General features: G+C 47.5%; 1 protein-coding gene across 3 annotated transcripts in view; it reads left to right on the top strand.

Annotated features, from left to right (window-relative positions):
* CD8B (CD8b molecule) overlaps positions 1 to 20,418 on the top strand; it is a 48,637-nt gene that overhangs the window by 7,393 nt on the left and 20,826 nt on the right. Inside the window, exons 3-6 of one of the 3 annotated variants that reach the window (XM_033175381.1) lie at positions 1,479 to 1,568; positions 8,041 to 8,130; positions 9,848 to 9,884; positions 12,515 to 13,699. In XM_033175381.1, coding sequence (XP_033031272.1) covers positions 1,479 to 1,568; positions 8,041 to 8,130; positions 9,848 to 9,884; positions 12,515 to 12,527 — 230 coding nt within the window. In that variant the 3' untranslated portion in view covers positions 12,528 to 13,699. Of the gene's footprint in view, positions 1 to 1,478; positions 1,569 to 8,040; positions 8,131 to 9,847; positions 9,885 to 12,514; positions 13,700 to 20,418 lie in introns of those variants that run through there. The other 2 variants (XM_033175382.1, XM_033175383.1) reach the window with 2 other exon arrangements.

Genomic DNA, 20,418 nt, shown 5'->3' with positions numbered 1-20,418 from the left:
CAGCTTGCTGCCCTGTCCCAATACTTCAGCAGGGGTCAGTGGGTTAGAATGAAGGAGAGGGGTGACCCATCCAGGAGTCAGGACAGAGACTTGGGGTCCCAACACAGTATTCACCACTTGGGGCTGCAGGGGCCAGCTCCCCTTGTCTCTGGCATTCACCTTTGAAATTAAAGTTTGAGACTGAAGTTCTCCTAGCTCTGATATTATATATATATATTTTAGGGTCACCTGAGAAGGAAAACAAATCCCCAGATATGACACCTGCTTGGTACTGTACATGCAGAAAAGGGCACCCCCTCCCTTCCATGAGCTTTCTCCACGTGCTTAGAGATTGCCAAGTTGGGCGGAGGGTCTGGTTGTGCCAAAGCCTGGGCGATCCAACCCTGGGGCACAAGGTCTTCGGCCAGGTGGAGCCACGTCTACAGAATCTTTTTTTTGGACACACTGTCCCTTTAATTCTCAGATAATCCTAAGAAGGAGGTGGCAATTATCATTATTTCAGCAGATGAGGAAATCAAGGCACAGAAAAGTACTATGACTTGTCCCAAATCACACAGTGGTTAATCAGGGGTGTAGGTCGGCTGGGAGGAGTGGCTCGTGCCTGTAATACTAGCACTTCAGGAGGCCAAGGCAGGTGGATCACCTGAGGTCAGGAGTTCAAGACCGGCCTGGCCAACATGGTGAAACCCCATCTCTACTAAAAATACAAAAAATTAGCCGAGTGCAGTGGCACGTGCCTGTAATCCCAGCTACTATGGAGGCGGAGGCAGGAGAACCACTTGAACCCAAGAGGCAAATGTTGCAGTGAGCCAAGATCATGCCACGGTGCTCCACCTGGGCTACAGAGCGAGACTTCATCTCAAAAACAAAAAAACAACAACAAAAAAAATCAGGGATGTAGGTTCTGCTCAGGTCTGTGTGGCTTCCTCTCTCCAGGACACCAAGCTGAACTCCATCCCTAGGCCCCCACCCCTTTCCCAACATCTGAGAACTGAGAAAGCAGATGAAATATTCTACTGCTATGTGTCCTTCAGGCCCTATAGCAGCCTGGGGAACAGTCATAAGGACCTCAGTACTTGGATGTAAGACAAATTTTGTTCATTTGTTCATTCGTTTGTTCTTGAGACAGGGTCTTGGTCCGTCGCCCAGGCCAGAGTGCAGTTGCGTGATCACAGCTCACTTCAGCCTTGACTTCCCTGGCTCAGGTGATCCTCTCACTTCAGCCTCCTGGTTAGCTGGGACTATCGGCATGTGCCACCAAGCCTGGCTAAACTTTTTATTTTTTGTAGAGAGGGGGTTTCACCATGTTGCCCAAGCTGGTCTCAACCTCCCGGGCTCAAATGATCTCCTGCCTTGGCCTCTGAAAGTGTTGGGATTCCAGGCATGAGCCACCGCGCCCGGCCATAAGACAAAGTTTTGTCTTTGAGTCCACCTGGTGTTCACCTGGCTAAGATATGTGTCTTGCTTTCTTTCTGTAGTTGATTTCCTTCCCACCACTGCCCAGCCCACCAAGAAGTCCACCCCCAAGAAGAGAGTGTGCCGGTTACCCAGGCCAGCGACCCAGAAAGGTGAGTTCCCTATCCCTCTGCACCCTCAGAAACAAGGCAGACGTCCTCTCGCCCTCCCTCCCTCCCCTCCTTCCTTCCCCAGGTACTTTCCAAGTGTTAACTCTAGAGCCTATCTCCCTGGCCCAAGCTAGGGTCAGAAAGGATGCTGAGTGTGACAGCAACTCACAGTCTCATGGGAGACAGACTCATAAACTGCTACTGGACAAAGCTTAATGGAGGCGATCTCCACCCGCACACCTGCACACAAATGTCCACAGCTTCATTATTCATACTAGCCAAAAGTAGAGACTACCCAAACATCCACCAGCTAATGAATAGATTAACAAAATATGGTATATTTATTATCGTGGAATATTGTTTGGTCATAATAAAGAATAAAGTGAAAGAAGCCAGTCACAAAACTCCATATACTATATGATTCCATGATTATGGAATATTCAGCGTATGATCCTCTGTAGAGACAGAATGTAGATTGGTGGCTACCTAAGGCTGGGGGCTTGGGAAAGAAATGGGGAGTGATTCCTAATGGATATAAGGTTTCTTTTTAAGGGAATTTAAATGTTCTAAAATTACATTATGGAAATGGTTGCACAACTCCATGACATTGTACACTTTAAACAAGGGGACTTTATATGTAAATTATAACTCAATAAAGCTGTTAACAAACAAAAAATCTACTCAAGGGGCCAGCACTTTAAACTTTTCCAGTTTTGGCCAGATGTGGTGGCTCACACCTGTAATCCCAGCACTTTGGGAGGCCAAGATGGGCAAATCACCTTGAGCTCAGGAGTTAGAGGCCAGCCTGGGCAACATAGTGAAAGTCTGTCTCTATGAAAATATTAAAAAATTAGCTGGGCGTGGTGACACATGCCTGTAGTCCCAGCTACTCAGGAGGCTGAGGTGGATGCCTTGAGCCTGGGAGGTGGAGATTGAAGTGAGCCAAGATCCTGCCACTGCACTCCAGCCTGGGTGATAGAGCCAGGCCCTGTTTCAAAAAAAAGGTTTCCAGTTTTAATACCTAACAGAGGACCTAATACATAGTATGTGCTTCTTCATGAATACATGCTTGTTTGCAAATGAACACATTTGCTTCTCTATGCTACACCAGACACCTCAGCTGGAGTGTACGCACATACACACACACACAGACACACATGCCCACGCACACGCTTTCCTTAAACCCATCAGCCCAAACGTGTTTCTGGAAAAATACTGACCTCAGCCCAGCAAAAGCCACTGGTGACAAACAGAAAGTGCCATCTGCTGCTACCCAGAGAACAAACCACAAGCAGCCCCAGGAGCACTGCCTCGCACTGCTCAGTTTGCTTTGTCTTAAAAGTTTTAAGTACCAGAAATTATCGAGGAGGGTACTGAATAGGATCTGGGAGACCGGGGTGGCAAGCTGCCATCACATGAGGTCACAGTAAAAAGAAAATCAGAACCAACGTACAGAAGAGTAAAGTCTTAAGGAGCTTAAGAGTGACCTTATTTTATAAAGTCCCATGCCCTGACCCCTTCACCTAAATGATTTCAGGCAAACTACAATAAAAAGGATATAAAATGCAAATACAATAGAGCCACTAAGATGAGGGTGCAAGAACTGGCTGTGTACTACGGCTCTGGAGAACCCAGCAACATCAGTTTAAACAAAGGGAAGACCTCAAGTTGTATGGCACCCCAACCCTGGTGATAGAAAGAAACAACCTGGCACAAAAGAAGAAACCTTTATCCTAGTGCTAAATTCTAGGATCCATCTGCCCCATTCGTCTTCATGTAAGGACAGCTGGATGACGGCGCACTCAGTCATACTTTTATAAATAATGGCAAAAACAAAGAGCTTCAGATTTCTTGAATAATTTCTTTTCTTTCTTTCTTTTCTTTTTCTTTTTTTTTTTGAAACGGAGTCTCACTCTATTGCCCAGGCTGGAGTGCATTGGTGTGATCTCAGCTCATTGCAACCTCCGCCTCCCAGGTTCAAGTGATTCTCCCGCCTCAGCCTCTGGAGTAGGTGGGATTACAGGTGCCCACCACCAAGCTTGGCTAATTTTTGTATTTTTAGTAGAGGCAGGGTTTCACCATGTTGGCCAAGTTGGTCTTGAACTCCTGACTTCAGGTGATCCACCTGCCTTGGCCTCCCAAAGTGCTGGGATTACAGGCGTGAGCCACTGTGTCTGGCCTCTTGCATTGTTTCTTGTACCAACCCTCAGTAAAATCCCATGGCAAAATGCATACCAAACATTAATAGGTTATTAAGAATAACCCAGATGTGTGTGAAGGTGGCCAAGTGGAGTGGGGCTAAGGATGGGTATGGGGAAAGTAGGTGGATGTTACACTGAGGAGAGCGGCCCTGGGTCAGTGTAGCCTAGTGGCAAGTCAGACAGGCCTAGGTCTGAATCTCTGTCTACTACTACGTGTACTATGAGACATTGAATAGATGATTCAGCCCCTATGAACCTCTGTTTCCTCGTCTGTAAAACGGGGATGCAGGATTAAATGAGATGCAATTATACACCAGGCACTAAGAGCTTGTGGGGCATCCACACAGACCTTCAAGCCTGTTATCATGAATGAAACCCATAGGGCCACTAAGAAGGGGTCGCCCCTGAGGCTTAGGGCTGTTTCTGAGACAATACCCTTAGGTGCTGGGGGACCATTTCTAAACCACGGACTCAGGAGCAGAGTGCGAATCCAGAGCTCAGGAGACCCTGAGGCCCCAGCAAGATGAGGAAGGCTGGGCTGGGGGTGTCGCTGGTGTGGATCTGTCGAACAGCCCCTTACTCAAGCACGTTATTTGTGGCAGCAGCTTTTCCTGGAGAGTCACATTTTGGATGGGAGACAATGCTTCAGAGGAGACCTATAGCTACATCGCTGGCGTCCACAGTGGTCTTAACCATGACCTCTTCTCAGGAAGGAGCCCTGCTGCCCTGTACATCCCTGTGACCTGCAACCACCTCCATTACAGTTTTTAAAAACTTAGTTGAGCCAATCCCAGCACTTTGGGAGGCCGAGATGGGCGGATCACGAGGTCAGGAGATCGAGACCATCCTGGCTAACACGGTGAAACCCCGTCTCTACTAAAAAAATACAAAAAACTAGCCGGGCGAGGTGGCGGGCGCCTGTAGTCCCAGCTACTGGGGAGGCTGAGGCAGGAGAATGGCGTAAACCCGGGAGGCGGAGCTTGCAGTGAGCTGAGATCCGGTCACTGCACTCCAGCCCAGGCGACAGAGCGAGACTCCGTCTCAAAAAAAAAAAAAAAAAAAAAAAAAAAACAAACAAACTTAGTTGAGCCAGGTGCAGTGGCTCACACCTGTAATCCCAGCACTTTGGGAGGCAGTAGGGGAGGGGTGCAGATCACCTGAGGTCAGGAGTTCGAGACCAACCTGACCAACATGGCAAAACCCTGTCTCTACTAAAAATACAAAAATTAGCCAGGCATTGTGGTGGGCACCTGTAATCCCAGCCACTCAGGAGGCTGAGGCAGGAGAATTGCTTGAACCCAGGAGGCAGAGGTTGCAGTGAGCCAAGATCAAGCCATTGCACTCCAGCCTAGGTGACAGAGCAAGACTCCATCTCAAAAAAACAAAAAACAAAAACAAAACCTTAGTTGAGATATAATTTGCATACTGCAAAGAGTACCCACTTTAAGCACATAAACTCAATGATTTTGGGTAAATTTACCAAGTTGTGCAATCATTACCATAATCTAGTTTTAGAAGGTTTCCATCACCCCAGTAAGATTCCCGGTGCTTGTTCACAGCTCATCCCCGTTCCCAGCCCCTGGCAGCCACTAATCTACTGTCTGCCTTTGCAGATTTGCCTCTCAGGGACATTTTGTAGAAGTGAAATCGCACACCATGGGCTCTTTCCTGCTTGACTTCTTTCACTTAGCACCATGTTTTGAGGTTCATTCAGGTTGGGGGAACAAATAGGAGGTGAGAGGGAGCCCAGCAGATGCCCTCAGCATCTCAGAGGGGCCACTCATCCAGCCTCCCACCCAGTGTGTGAATCTCTTCTCCACATCCCAGCCATCCAGCCTTGGTTTGTTCCCCTCCAGCGACAGTGGGCTCCCTCCCGTGTAGCAGCCTCCTCCCTTCCCTCCCATACCTTTCATGCCCTCCTGCAGCTGAGGTGGGACCCACAGGGGCTTAGAACTCGAAGGATCTGTGTCCACACCCTGGTCCTGCATTTTAGTAGCTGGGTGACCTTGGGCATATAATTTAACCTTTTTGAATCTTGTTTTTTGTTTTGAACTGTGAAATGAGATAAAAATAATGGCAAGCCGGGTGCAGTGGTTCACGCCTGTAGTCCCAGCACTTTGGGAGGCCAAGGCAGGCAGATCACGTAAGGTCAGCAGTTCGAGACCAGCCTGGCCAACATGGTGAGACCCGTCTCTATTAAAAATACAAAAATTAGCCGGTCATGGTGGCGGGTGCCTGTAATCCCAGCTACTAAGGAGGCTGAGGCAGGAGAATCGCTTGAACCCAGGAGGTGGAGGTTTCGGTGAGCCCAGATCTCGCCATTGCATTCCAGCCTGGGCAACAAGAGCAAAACTCTGTCTCAATAAAATAAAATAAATAAATAAATACAAATTAAAAAATGCCAATACCTTTCTTCCTCACAAGATGGGAGTTTGTATTTAGTATGTACTTAGCACATACGTATTCAGTAAAAATTCTCTCTCTTCCTTGAAACCCACAATGCTTTCTGATTTTCCGAACCTCAAGCCCAAATCTGCAGCCTTGCCCTTTCACCCATGGGCCCTGGCTCTGCCCCTCAGCTACTCAAGGGACTAGCCACAGGGGCCTGAAGGGCGTCAGAGAAGGATTTGGGGCATTGAGAGTGTAAAGTGTGCTGTTTAAATAGCACACAAAATGGACAAAGGAACAGATAGTCAACTCACAGAAGAAAAATCATACAAGTTCCCAATATACGAAAATAGGCCAAAGGTCGTAAGTAATGAGGGAATTTAAGTGAAATAACATTTTCCCCCACTTGACAGGAAAAAGTAAAACATTTTGATGATATCAATGGTCAGCAGGGTGCACTATTGGTGGGTGGGGACGGAAGTCAGTGCCACCTTTTAGGGAGGCATTTGACAGTATCTGTCACAATTTAAAATGGGCAAAGTCTGTGGTTTAGTAGCTCCCGTTCTCAGTATTTACCTCAGGAAGGCATCTTTGTAAGGAAATACACACGATGTTTTCTGAAGAGCTATTTGTAAAAGTAAAACACAGGAAACGACAAAAAATGCCCACTGATGACGAGTAACTCATGATACATCCATACTGTCAGATGTTACTCTGCTGGAAAAAAGAACACATTGATTAAGTGAAGGAAAAAGGGCACGTTGAAAAAGTGAAGGTACAAAAGAACAATTTGTACAGTATAATCTGCTGTATATATTTTAAAATACTATACGTATTTAAGGCCAGGCATGGTAGCTCACACCTGTAATCCCAGCACTTTGGGAGGCCAAGGCGGGTGGATCACTTGAGGCCAGGAGATCAAGACCATCCTGGCCAACATAGTGAAACCCCGTCTCTACTAAAAATACAAAAATGGTGAGCGCCTGTAATCCCAGCTACTTGAAAGGCTGAGGCAGGAGAATCACTTGAATCCCCAGAAGGCGGAGGTTGCAGTGAGCCAAGATTGTGCCACTGCGCTCCAGCCTGGGCGACAGAGTGAGATTCTGTGTCAAAACAAAGAAACAAACAAATACACCCTATATGTATCTATAAAAATTACATAGGCATGGAAAGAGAAAGTTACTAAATTATCAATGGTGATTAATTCTGTGAAGGAGCAAAGATGTCAGGGAGCACTCTAATCCTATATTTAAATCTCTTACAATGAAAATATATTCAGCTATTTCTTGTGAAATTAAAAGTTTTAAACATAAATAGTAAAAGACTCATTACCAGGAATAAAAATTATCTACCTCTTAAAAATTTGGATGTGGGACATGAAATTTTATATATAAAATGATTTCAATGATGTTTGAAGTGCTTACAAAGACTAGACGATGACCAGACATGGTAGCTCACGCCTGTAATTCCATCACTTTGGGAGGCCAAGGTGGGTGGATTGCTTGAGGCCAGGAGTTTGAGACCAGCCTGGCCAACATAGTAAAACCCTGTCTCTTCTAAAGATACAAAAATTAGCCAGGCATGGTGGCACACGCCTGTAATCCCAGCTACTCGGGAGGCTAAGAACGAGAATCGCTTGAACCCAGGAGGCGGAGGTTGCAGTGAGCTGAGAACACGCCACTGCACTCCAGCCTGGGTGAAGGAGCAAAACTCTGTCAAAAAAAACAAAAAGGACTTGAGGAAAAATACATTATATCAAAATGCAAATAGTGGTATTCTCTGGGAGGTGGGACTTCCAGTTGATTTTTTTCCTCCTTGTATTTTTCTGCGTGTCTTATGCAGAACAATGTTCAGTGTTGAACACATGTCATGTGTGTTTTTTCTAGGCCCACTTTGTAGCCCCATCACCCTCGGCCTGCTGGTGGCTGGCGTTCTGGTTCTGCTGGTTTCCCTGGGAGTGGCCATCCACCTGTACTGTGAGTTGTCTCCTCTTGGGTCATCGGGTGTCCCTGTTTGCTGTTTGAAGTGTTCCTGGGATACTTTCTCTCTAGGGGAGCAGAGCAGGTGGCAGCCTGGTGGGAATGTGCCTCAGAGAACCTATGGTATTTCCGGAGGTTGTTCTTGACCTGGGGCTACGCAGCCAAAAACAAAGACCACCCTGTCCCTGGAGTCAGACAAACCTGGGTTTGAGTGCAATGTGGCTATTTCCCGATCCAGTACCCTGGTCTCTCTGAGCCTTGGCTGCCTCAGATGGGCGTAGGATATTACCTACCTCCCAGAGTTGCTGCTTGTAAATTCCTGGCCCAAATGCCTGGCACCCGGTATGTGTCAGTAAGTGGGAACTCATGTGAGCAGTTGAGACCAAAGCCCAGTGCCCAGAAAAGATTGCCTATGAGGTTTGTGTTGCATTGCTGAAAGCTAGAAATCCTCTCTATGCCACCGATATTGATGAAGCTGTCGGAAACTCAGAAATGACTGCTGCTCCCAGCCACCCCAGAGACGGGACTGTCTCCTTCTGTGGCCCCCACCCCAAGCTCTGCACAGCACTGGGTTCACAAGAAAGACGGGGAGCCGGAGGAGAGGCGCATGGCTGCCCTGGAGCCCAGAGCCCAAAGTCTACCCCGGTTCTTCAGCTCAGCTGCGACACTCCGAGCAAAGCCCCTTCCCCTCTTTGTGCTTCTATAAAATGGGCAGGTGGGACAGCAGGGGCATGAACTAGATCGGTGGCTCTTAACTTTTGTAGGTCATAGACCCCTTTGAACAGACGATGAAAATAATGGACCTCTCCCCACAGAAATGTACCCAGGTGCATACTTTTGCCTACAAATTCTTCCCCACAAAGGGGTCAATGTACCCCATTCTAAGAACCCCATAAATTTCAGTGGCTTGCAAACTCTTTTGATCAAGGAAGGACCTCATTGGTAAAATATTTTGAAGCACATTTAGTAATATCCATAAAATATTAAATAAGCGAATACAGCAGCAGTTGGCTGGATTTACTTATTTAATATATTATGTGTGTTATGTTATTAAATGTATGTTATTAAATATGCTTCAAAAATAAAAAGTAAGCTGGATATAGGGGCAAGTGCCCATACTCAAGAGGCTGAGGAGGGAGGATCACTTGAGCCCAGGAGTTCAAGTCTAGCCTAGACAACATAGTAAGACCGCATTCCTAAAAAAAAAATAAAAATAAAAAGTAATAAAGGCTGAGATACAAATGTAAATAGATATGCTTTTATTTTCCTCCTAACTCCCAATGGGAAATCTCACCCTGTGAGTGCACTTGCCCAAGCCTGAGACTGCCTGTGTGTGGGAACTTTCGTGTCTGACCTGCTGTGAAGGGCGAGCAGATGTGTTTTAAGACACAGACTCTGTGGCTGATTAATTGAGTTTGAATTCCAGCTTTCCCACTTACTAGCTGCATGACTTTGGGCATGTTATCCGGTAACTCACTCACTCTGTGTCTCAGTTGCTCCACATATTAAATGGAGATCTTAAAAGTAGTATCCAACTCAGGTTTTCAGTGAGCATTAAGGGGATTAAAATGTGTAAAGTGTTTGGGCCAAGGTCTGGGACCAGGGAGGTGGGCTGAGGTGTCACCTGCCCCTGTGACCATCCTACCTGGCCTCTGGGGCTCAGTGCGGTGACCCACAGCCCACACTGATTGGCGCCCTTGCTTTCCTCTTCCAGGCCGGCGGAGGAGAGCCCGGCTTCGTTTCATCAAACAGTAAGTGTGTGACCTGGGCGTGGCCCTGGGTTCCTCAGCCCCAGCTGCAGTTTGCAGCCTCTATCTGCAGCAAGGAGCCAAAGTCAGACCTCGTCTTCCAAAGATCATAGACTCGGCCAGACATGGTAGCACACACCTGTAGTCCCAACTACTCAGGAGGCTGAAGCAGGAGGATCACTTGAGCCCAGGAGTTCAAGGCTGCAGTGAGCTATGATAGTACCACTGCACTCCAGCCTGGGCAACAGAGGGAGACCCCATCTAAAAAAAAAGTCACACACTGTATAAATAGATGGGATGATAGAATTCAGGAACCGAAGAGATAACCTAAACAAACAAACAAACAAACAAAAACCTGACCAATAACTTAAATGTATTTCAAGAACATTCTTAGCTCTCCTGAGGAGAGCAATCAGGCTTTGCATGCACAGAATACTACAGGGTATCCCAAACTCATCCCATCTGTTATTTCATCCCACCTACTATTTCATCCCCCCTATTATTTCATCCCCTTGGTTCTGTGTGAGATAAGGGGTTATCACCCTCATTTTACAGATAAATGGAGAGACTACTGGAATCGGATTTGAAGACCAGCTTCTTCCACCAGCCATTGCTTTCCTTCCCTAGGAGCTGCCTTTGTCCCACCTGCTGCCCTCGACCCCATCTGGGTCCCAGGAGTTGGCAGAGTCACATTACACTCTTGGGACCCACTGAGCTGAGAAAGCTCCTATACTTTCCCTGGGCTGGGCTGGGACCTTTAGTGGTGGCCATTTAACCACCACTTTTGCAAGTTGCTTTGCCCTGGTAGGGCAGTGACATTATGTACTTGGTCTTTCGTGAAGCTGTTGGAAGCCATCGTGGGCCGGGGCAGCATTCCTGCATTTGATTTTTGTTCCTCAAAACAGAGACTGTTTCACATCTGCTTATCCAGTTAATTACATTTGATCCTCAGAGCAACCCTCTCTATATAGAAATGTTTGGGGGAGCAAAAGTACATACCTCTAAATTGAAGAGGGCAACAGGGTCTCTTGCTCGAAAGCTCTGGCTTTAGATGGAGACAGAGCTGGGTTTGAATCCCATCTGCCAGTCACCAACCATGTGACAGTCAGTGAGTCACTTTACCTCGGTAAGCCTCGGATTTCTCGTCTGTAAAATGAGCTAACAGTGCCAATCTCACGGTCAGTATGAGGACTCTCTGGGGTATTATCCTTAAAGCATGTGGCCCCAGGCCCCTGGAGTCAGAGCACAAACTCAAGTCACTTCAGTGAATTCAACTCTGCAAGTGCAACAACAGACAAATAAAATGTACTTTTAAATACTCTAAAATTGTAAATAGCCACATACATCCATATTATGATATGCTCTGCATTGTCGTACACATTATATTTATATCGAGAGCTGCTTAAACATGCCTGCTGGATTTTATGGGCAATTTTCAATGATATTATAATTGTGTACAATTTTCACCTTGTGTGTTGGATTTAGATGCTGCCCCCTACCCAAGAGATAATAACTTGAGTATAGCTGTCTCAGGCCAGACCTCTAGAAAGTTCCATTCAAGGCCGCATACAGTGGCTCACTCCTGTAATCCCAGCACTTTGGGAGGCCAAGGTGGGCAGATCGCCTGAAGTCAGGAGTTTGAGACCAGCCTAGCCAACATGGTGAAACCCCATCTCTACTAAAAATACAAAAAATTAACTGGGCGTGGTGGCAGGCACCTGTAATCCCAGCTACTCGGGAGGCTGAGGCAAGAGAATCACTTGAACCCAGGAGGCAGAGGTTGCAATGAGAAGAGATCGCGCCATTCCGCTGCAGCCTGGGCAATGAGAGTGAAACTCTATCTCAAAAAGAAAAAGTTCCACTCAAAATCTCTCCCATGGTGACCTTTCATGTAAAATAAGTCCCTCTCTGGGTACTAACTGTGGTCTGGGTCTGTCCCCATCCCTTCATTTTAGCTTGCTCCCTAGTGATCTGATGCCAGTTTTGGGGGTGCTGGATGCAGGACCTCATGCTTTCGCAAGCCCAGGATCAGCTTGAGGCAGGGAAGGGGCACTGGGTGGTCATGGGGGGACCCTGAGCCCTCCTCACTCTCTTCGTTTCAAACAGATACTCTTTTCTATTGTCTGGGTTTACACTTACCTGTAACATGTCATTTGAACAAAAGGGTTTGTGACTTTTTAAAAGTTTGAAAAGCACCTCTGGTTTTCCTCTCATGATCCAGGCACGGAGGAAGTAGCCCCTGGTGCTCACAGATCTGAGTTGCGATTTGAGGTACTTGTTCCCCAGCCTCTAACTGTCCTTAGAAAATCATCCCATCCGCAGGTTAATTTCTTCTGGCCCCTTGATATAAATTTGTGATTCTCTTAGATTATCTTAGAGGTACTACAGGAAGTAATGCAATTCAAAGCCACGGTTCTTTGAGCTGCAGTTTTGCTTTGTTTTGTTTGTTTTTTAGCCTTAACAATCTTTTTAATGACTAACATGGGCCCTAGAAACATACTAACAAAAAACTCTCGGCCCCAGGCCACTTGGAGTAGAATTCTGCATTCTCATTTGCCATTTGTCTCTGTTACAGGAAATTCAATATCGTTTGCCTGAAAATACGTGGTTTCACAACTTGCTGTTGTTTTCAGGTTTTACAAATGAGCAGAGAATACGGTTTTGGTGTCCTGCTACAAAAGGACATTGGTCAGAAACGAGCACGATGTGGAAAAAGGAGAGAGGGGACACATTCGACCCTGGAGCGTTCACTGGCTGCTGAAGCTGCCTGCTTTTCACTGCTGCGAGGCCTTTCTGTGTGTGACGTGCATGGGAGCAACTTGTTCGTGGGCCATCGGGAATACTAGGGAGAAGGCTTCATTGCCCCCAGGGCACTTCACAGAGTGTGCTGGAGGACTGAGTAAGAAATGCCGCCCATGCCATCGCTTCCAGCTCCTTAGCCTTCCCTGAGCTGGGACCTATAGAGGTGGAGGGCTTCCTTTGGGGCTGGGAACTTGCGGGTTTGAGGATAGGAGTTCACTTCGTCTTCCACTTGTAAGTTTCTCAGCTCCCGTTTGTACTCTCCCATGGCTTAATTCTTCTTTCATTTTCTGCTCTTTTTATACAAATGTCTTAGTTGTACAAATAAAGTCCCAGGTTAAAGATAACAAACGGCTCCTGTGACATAAATGTGTAGAAGCCCATCTACAGCAAAGACATCAATGCTCAGTGGAACAGAAACCATAAGGATAAAATTTGTACATCCTCCTGTTACACCTGAGATCCTCATTTGCCCAACATTGTAGGTGTAGAGAGTCCTAGAGAGGCTAGGAAGTGCCCAGGGCACCCAGAGCCAGGCTTCAGGTGCCTCGGGCCCATCTCCCGGCCCACTCCCAAGCTGAACTAGCACTTGTTCATTTCTACCATGGGATGAACCCCAGGGATCCCTGGCCTCAGGCACCAAAGAGAAGGTAGGAGGCATGAGGGGTTCTGTCACATGTCCCTTCATTTTCTTATTGATTCTTAGCCTTAACTGTTGGACAAGGAAAAAGCAAGGAGAAAGTGCTGAGCAGGAGTGGAGAGTGGAGAGCAGGACCTCGTCCCTGGGTTTGAAAAAGTGCATGAATCCCATCTTAGCCGCCCCCTACCTGAGCTTTAGCAGCCTAGGAGCTATTGCACCATAAAACACTGCAACCTGAGGCTGCATTAACAGAAGTACCATGTCCAGGGCCAAGGAGAATCCCATCTCACCTGCTTTTCCTGGCCAGCTCAAAGAAGGACATTGACAAATCAGGTTATGTTCAGAGACCTGTGGCAGCCACAGAATGTAAGAAATGTTACAAAAAAACAGGAAAGGAAAGACAACCTGGGGAGGGGTAATGTGGCCTTCTCCGGGCATCTGGGGTGCGGTCGCAGCAGAACGAGGTGTGGTGGGTGGAGTTAGAGGGGCATAGATGCAGTGTTACTGGAAGGAGGGCCTTAAGTGTAAGTTGTCCAAGGCCTTGGCATTTTGAACAAAGAATTGGACAAAACACACAAAGTCATAAAGGAATAAAAGCAGCAAAAGCAGGAATTTATTGAAGTGAGAAAGCACTCCCCAGGGTGGAAGTGGGCCCTAAGCAGGCGGCCCATGGTCCCAATTGCAAGGTTTTCTGGGTTTTAAGTACCCCTTTTGAGGTCCCTGTCGGCTACCCCTTATCTAGATGAAGGATTTGGTCCGTGGCTAATGAAAGGCTGAGGTGAATTGACGCCCTACGTGGATGAAGGGATGGCCCAATGGCCTGTGGTCAATCCAGGGCAGTCTCCCTTTCCGTCTGAGATAAGGTGGAAGCGGGAGGGTTGTAGCGGGAGTAGCCTTTGATCCTTGGTTACTCAGTGTGGGGAGATGGGGTTTTTCCTTTTGGTGTACGTTAATTGGTCTTAGATGCCCTGCCCCCAGACCCAGGTGTTTTCCTTTTGATCCAGCTTTGAGAAATCAGCACAAATTGGCCTCAAGATTCCCTGCCCCCGGAACCTAGTCTCCTGCCTCAGCAGGAGGTGCTCAAAAGAAGCAAAAGCTCTGCCTATCAGCTCTGAGGACAAGGGACAGGCTGCCTTCCAAGGCTGAGGAGAGGGGTGAAAGAATTGGGGTCAGCTGGACCACACTCCTCTAGGGTTCATGTTTCAGGTGGGCTCCTCATCCGAGCCATCACAAATAAATAAGAGACTAAGGCCTGCAGTGCACGCGGTCTGCCCTCTTGAAGGCTCACACCCAGTGCGCAGCGGAAGTAAGAACAGGCCGCAAGGTCCCTTGTCCCACTGCAGGCTTTGAAATTTGACCGTCTCCCTGCTGCTGTCTTTGCAACTGCATGTACTTGTTTGCAAGTTCTCATGGGGCTGGGCTGGGGGCAGGGGTGGTTTGTGCTCCTCTGTCAGTTTTCTGTGCAGCAGGCACCTGCCAAAGCGGGTTCAGCTCTGGCTGCCCAGGGAGCTAGAGCAGGCTAGGCTGCCAATGGCAGGGGCTGTGGTGAGAAGGTCTGCACCCAGCACCTGACTTTTGTTTTGAAGAAGGAACTGAGCTGCTACTACATTCTATAGGGCCGTTATGATGAAATATGCCCCCCAAACTCCATCCAGCTGTCTTTCGACTACCAATTCCACTGTTGGTATTTATCTAAAAGAAACACATCAAAAAGTGGCATGCACAAAGAAATACTCATCGGATTGTTCCTTCTAGCGCTGCTTACTAGCTAAAAATGGGAAATAATCCAAATGTTCATCAAAAGGGACTGGTCAGATAAATTCAGATACAGTCTAATCAGGGGGTTTAGGCAGCTACTAAGGAATGAGCTAGATCCATATATGCTGGTATCAAATGATGGTTATGGTAAATGCATATATTTTTAAAACATCTGTATAGATTATTCTTAATACAGTACATGGTGCAATATGTGGTCACTGTTAAAATTCAAGCACAGAAGAAAACAATCAAAACAAATATATGTTGTTAGAAGTCAGGATACAGTTACCCTTAGTCCAGTGGTGGGTTATTAGGAGGGAGCATGAGGTTTGAAGGTGAGCGTTTCTGCTTCTCAGTCTGGGCGTCACTTGTGTGAGTGTGTTTCATCAGAAAAAGTCATCAAGCTGTACACTTGGACATGTTGACTTTATAGCTATGGATATAGATGTAAAGTCTACTTCAAGAAAGAGAGTTTTTTAAATCCAAGTACAGAACATTGTAGAAATGTGTAAACTTGGTATTTGGAAGTTTCTTCAGCCAGCACATGGGATGACAGCTCACGCCTGTAATCCCAGTACTTTGTAATCCCACACTGAATGATCACTTGAGCTCAGGAGTTTGAGAGCAGCCTAGGCAACACTGCAAGACCTTGACTCTACAAGAAAATTTAAAAATTTTCCAGGGCACGGTGGTCCTTGCCTGTAGTCCCAGCTATTAGGGAGAATGAGGTGGGAGGATCTCCTGAGCCCAGGAGTTTGAGACTGCAGTGAGCTGTCATCATGCCACTGCACTCCAGCCTGGGCAACAGAGAGCGAGACCTTGTCTCAAAAATAAATTTTTTCTAAAAAAAGTTTCCTGTTTTTTTCTTCCCATATTTTTTAAAACATAAAATTGAAATCTTGTGAATATAATACATAACATAGAGAATATAGAAAATTAAATCTTCTAATATTGTTCTGCAGATTTGATCTTTCTTCTCTAATAATAAATCAAGGCCTCTGGGTATATTTGTTTGGATATGTACAGGAAAAGGTCTGTAAGGATTTACTCTCAGCTGTTAATGGCAGTTACTCTGGGGAATTTTCACTTCTGCTTTCTACAGTTCCTTGTGTGAATTTTTACATCATGTATTACTTTTGTAGTTGGGGAAAAAGCAATTAAAAGTTTGGAAAAAAGAACCTCTGGCCATTGTTATAATAAGAAATTGGAATCAACACAAATATCCACCAATGAAAGACTTATTCATAAATTTTAAAAATCTGAACCATGGAAATCATGGTGAGGCAGGTCTGAGGTGGCCAGACAGCACAGTCTGGGTCTTTACCAGCTGCAGACTTTGGGCGAGCTACATTTCCAAATGCATTTACTTGTCTGGAAGTTCATATGGGGCTGGGCTAGTGGCAGGGGTGGTCTGCACTCCAGCAACCTTAGGTGAGCCTGGGTTCTCTGCCCTGAAGGAGAACATCTATAGTACTTCCCTTTCTGTGTTTTTCTGTGGACCTTAATGGGTCTGGGAGCAGCACTGGTGTTCCCCCCTCCCCCCATCCCCTTCCTCTCAGTGGGAAGTAGCCTGCAGGTGTGGAGCCCACCAGGGCCTGTTCAAAAGAAGAAAGGGGTCCTACACCACCCCATCCCTTTCATCCTTACTCATCCCCGCCCCCGCCCTGCAGTTTGTGTCTCTACCTGTAGGAAGTGGGCAACTTGTTTTCAGAAAGAGAACCCCGACCCCGCGTGGGCTGCAATGCTGATCCGAATCTATCACCCAGTCAAAGGGAAAGACAGAAAGAGCCCTGTCTTCAGAGGCCTTCCAAGGTTGTGGAGGGCAAAAGATATTTCCTCTGTCGCTTCTTGGGAAACCTCCTTCAGTGCGTCACTGACACTCCTGGAGCACCGTGAGTCACTGGTTCCTGGAGGCCTTCCAGTTACATAACTCAGACACAAGGAAACCATATTCCCCAGCCCCGCATCGGTTTGAGATTCACAGAAATATGCATGACACGTGTGATTCCTGTAAAGCTGAAAGCAGAGGCACTGAAAAAGGCACTTACATCCTGCACAGTACTGTTGGCTCTCCTGGATCCTGTTTTTCCTGTTAGTTTACTGCCTTTCACATGCGAGTACCCTTTTAAGAGCTTCGCTTAGACTTCTAAATTTGAGAGGAAAGCATGTCCATTCCTTTAGGTAATTTTGTTGTTGTTGTTTGAGACAGGGTCTTGCTCTGTCACCCAGGGTGGAGTGCAGTGGCGCACTCATGGCTCACTGCAACCTCTGTCTCCAGGGCTCAAGCGATGCTCCCACCTCGGCCTCCTGAGTACCTGGGACTATGGGCATGCACCACCACACCTGGCTAATTTTTTATATTTCTGGTGGAGATGGGGTTTCCCCATGTCGCCCAGGCTGGTCTTGAAATCCTGGGCTCAAGCAATCCATCCGCCTTGGCCTCCCAAAGTGCTGGGATTACGGGAATGAGCCATAGCACCTGGCCTTTTCATGCATTTTTAATTGTAGACCATTTCCACTCCTCTGCCCATTTATGACTGAACTTTACCACAACCCCGCACTCAATTCTCCTCTTCCTTGAGGGGTGGGGTGTGTGTACAGTGCTCTGCTGCCCAGGCTAGTGTGCAGTGGCGCCGTCATGGCTCACTGCAGCCTTGACCCCCCTGACTCAAGCCAGTAGCTGGGACTACAGGTGTGCACCAGCATGCCCACTTATTTTTTTATTTTTTATTTTTAGTAGAGATGAGGTCTCGCTATGTTGCCCAGGCTGGTCCAAATTCCTGAGCTCAAGCAATCCTCCTACCTTAGCCTCCCAAACTGTTGGGATTACAGGCATGAGCCACCATGCCCAATCCCTTAAGTTTATTGATGTCAGTTTGAATCTATTTGGGGAAACTTCTGTGTGCTCAGCCAGCCCTGTGCTGGGACTAGGGGTGCAGCATAGCCAGGATAGACACAGTTGGGTCCCCAGGGCTCGCAGTCTTTTTTTTTTTTTTTTTTTTTATTATACTTTAAGTTCTAGGGTACATGTGCATAACGTTTATATCATGTATAACTCCCCAATGCAATCCCTCCCTCCTCCCCCCTCCCCATGATAGGCCCCAGTGTGTGATGTTCCCCTTCCCGAGTCCAAGTGATCTCATTGTTCAGTTCCCACCTATGAGTGAGAACATGCGGTGTTTGGTTTTCTGTTCTTGTGATAGTTTGCTAAGAATGATGGTTTCCAGCTGCATCCATGTCCCTACAAAGGACGCAAACTCATCCTTTTTGATGGCTGCATAGTATTCCATGGTGTATATGTGCCACACAGTATGGCGATTCCTCAAGGATCTAGAACTGGATGTACCATATGACCCAGCCATCCCACTACTGGGTATATACCCAAAGGATTATAAATTACTCGCAGTCTTGCTTAGAGCCTCTAGGCCTCAGTTCCTCCCTACTAGCTCAGGGACAAGGCCTGTGGGGCTCCTCTGGCTCTTTCCTGCCAGCTGTACAAGTCAGTCCTAAGCCTGAGGCCAGAATTGAAATGAATGAATGAACAAAGCAAAAGGCTCAGATAGAAGGTCCTTAGGCCCCCACAAGCTGGGAGCACAGCCCAGCACCTCCCCTGCTGGCTCCCCCGCCCACCCACCCACCTTTCTGTGCTCCTTAAGGCTGTGAGGACCACTCAGGATGTTTACTCTGCCAAGTACAATGGACAATCCCCTTAGAGAACCAAGTTCAACAACTCAGATCTCAATCAGGCACGTGTTTCAGGCACTAAAGATTTGGCTCAGAAGCTGTCCCTAACCCCACAGGCTTTCATTCTCATGGCCAGGGGGACACAGGCCCAAGGCTGGCACTTGCATGGCTCCGAGAGTGAGTGGCCTCAGTGCCTCACTGGCTGCAGCCTCGTGCCAGCCCTGGACAGACCAGAGAAAGACCCGGGTGATGCCAACACAAGCAGAGGGCATGGATTGCCTTCTCAAAAAAGTTGTGTTTGTCTGGGAGTGGAGTTCACAGCCTCTCACAGATTTTGTGGAGGTCTCTGTGGTTGGGTGAGGGCAAAGTTACGAGGGGAAGATGTGAGGTGGTGTTGGTGGAGGGGTGGAGGCCCCTCTTCCCCACACACCCCTCCCCAGCACCCCTTCAGCATCCTGCGAGCCTGAAGCTGCCTGCTGGGCCAGGCCTGCTGTCTGGGCAAGCCTAGGCCAGGTAAAAGGGAGGCCATGACTCCCACCCCTCCACCCTCACCTCAGCCTCAGCCAAGTTTGGGGGACATGGGGAGGGGAGAGCAACAGTAAATGTGATCAGCACAAAAAGTGGGCCTGACTTCAGATCATGAAGGCTCTAGCTGGGCCAGGGCAGAAGATGGAGCTTGGGTTGACCCCCTTCTGTCCGAGTACCTACACTGCAGCCACACTGATGCTTCTGATTTGGGAACAGGAAGGTAGGGCAGCTTCCACAAGACAAGCAGACTGTGGCTGAAGTTCTTTTGTGGGCCCTGCTCAAAGCCCACCTCCCTAGAAACTCAGAAAGCCAAGTCGGGTGGTCTACCTTGTGGTGTAGGGTCAGAGGGCGGAGAGAAGAAAGGGTCACAGGGGCTCAGACAAGAGCCAGTGCTCACTCTGGCAGTTCCATCTTCCTCCCTCAGGAAGTCCTCCAGCCCCACCCAGCACAGAAAAGAGCTTATCAACGGGAGACGGAGTAATACTGTCGAGCTTTTATCTGCGTAATTTCGGAGTATGTCTGTGTGTGCTTCTGTGTGTGGCAGGCAATCAATTTGGTGGGGAGGGTGCAGGGGAATGTTTGTCTTTTTTTCTTTTTTTTTTGAAACAGAATCTCGCTCTGTTGCCCAGGTTGGAGTGCAGTGGCATGATCTTGGCTCACTGCAACCTCCGCCTCCTGGGTTCAAGCGATTCTTCTGCCTCAGTCTCCTGAGTAGCTGGGATTACAAGCATGCGCCATCATGCCTCCCTAACTTTTGTATTTTTTAGTAGAGATGGGGTTTCACCATGTTGGTCAGGCTGGTCTCGAACTCCTGACCTCATGATCCTCCCGTCTCGGCCTCCCAAAGTGCTGAGATTTCAGGCGTGAGCCACCGTGCCTGGCCTGGAACATTTGTCTTATACATTTTTCCTAGTCATTGTGACATACAAGGCTCTTCAATGGACAACTATCCCACATTTGAGCCTGGTCAGGTGCTCCTGATGGTAACTCCAAACCTCCCCACCCTCTCCCCTGCACTGCTTTTAATATCCAAGCTCAATTAAGACCTTAGTGTGTATCTGCATCTAAGAGAGGAAGACTGATTCACATGTTCTCATTTCTTCTGCTATGACTTCTACACCAAAATAT

Source organism: Trachypithecus francoisi, unplaced genomic scaffold (genome assembly GCF_009764315.1).
Source record: "Trachypithecus francoisi isolate TF-2019V2 unplaced genomic scaffold, Tfra_2.0 Lachesis_group17, whole genome shotgun sequence".
Classification (NCBI taxonomy): domain Eukaryota; kingdom Metazoa; phylum Chordata; class Mammalia; order Primates; family Cercopithecidae; genus Trachypithecus; species Trachypithecus francoisi.
Note: the sequence above shows the minus strand (reverse complement) of the source record. Positions and strands in the feature narration are given on the sequence as shown.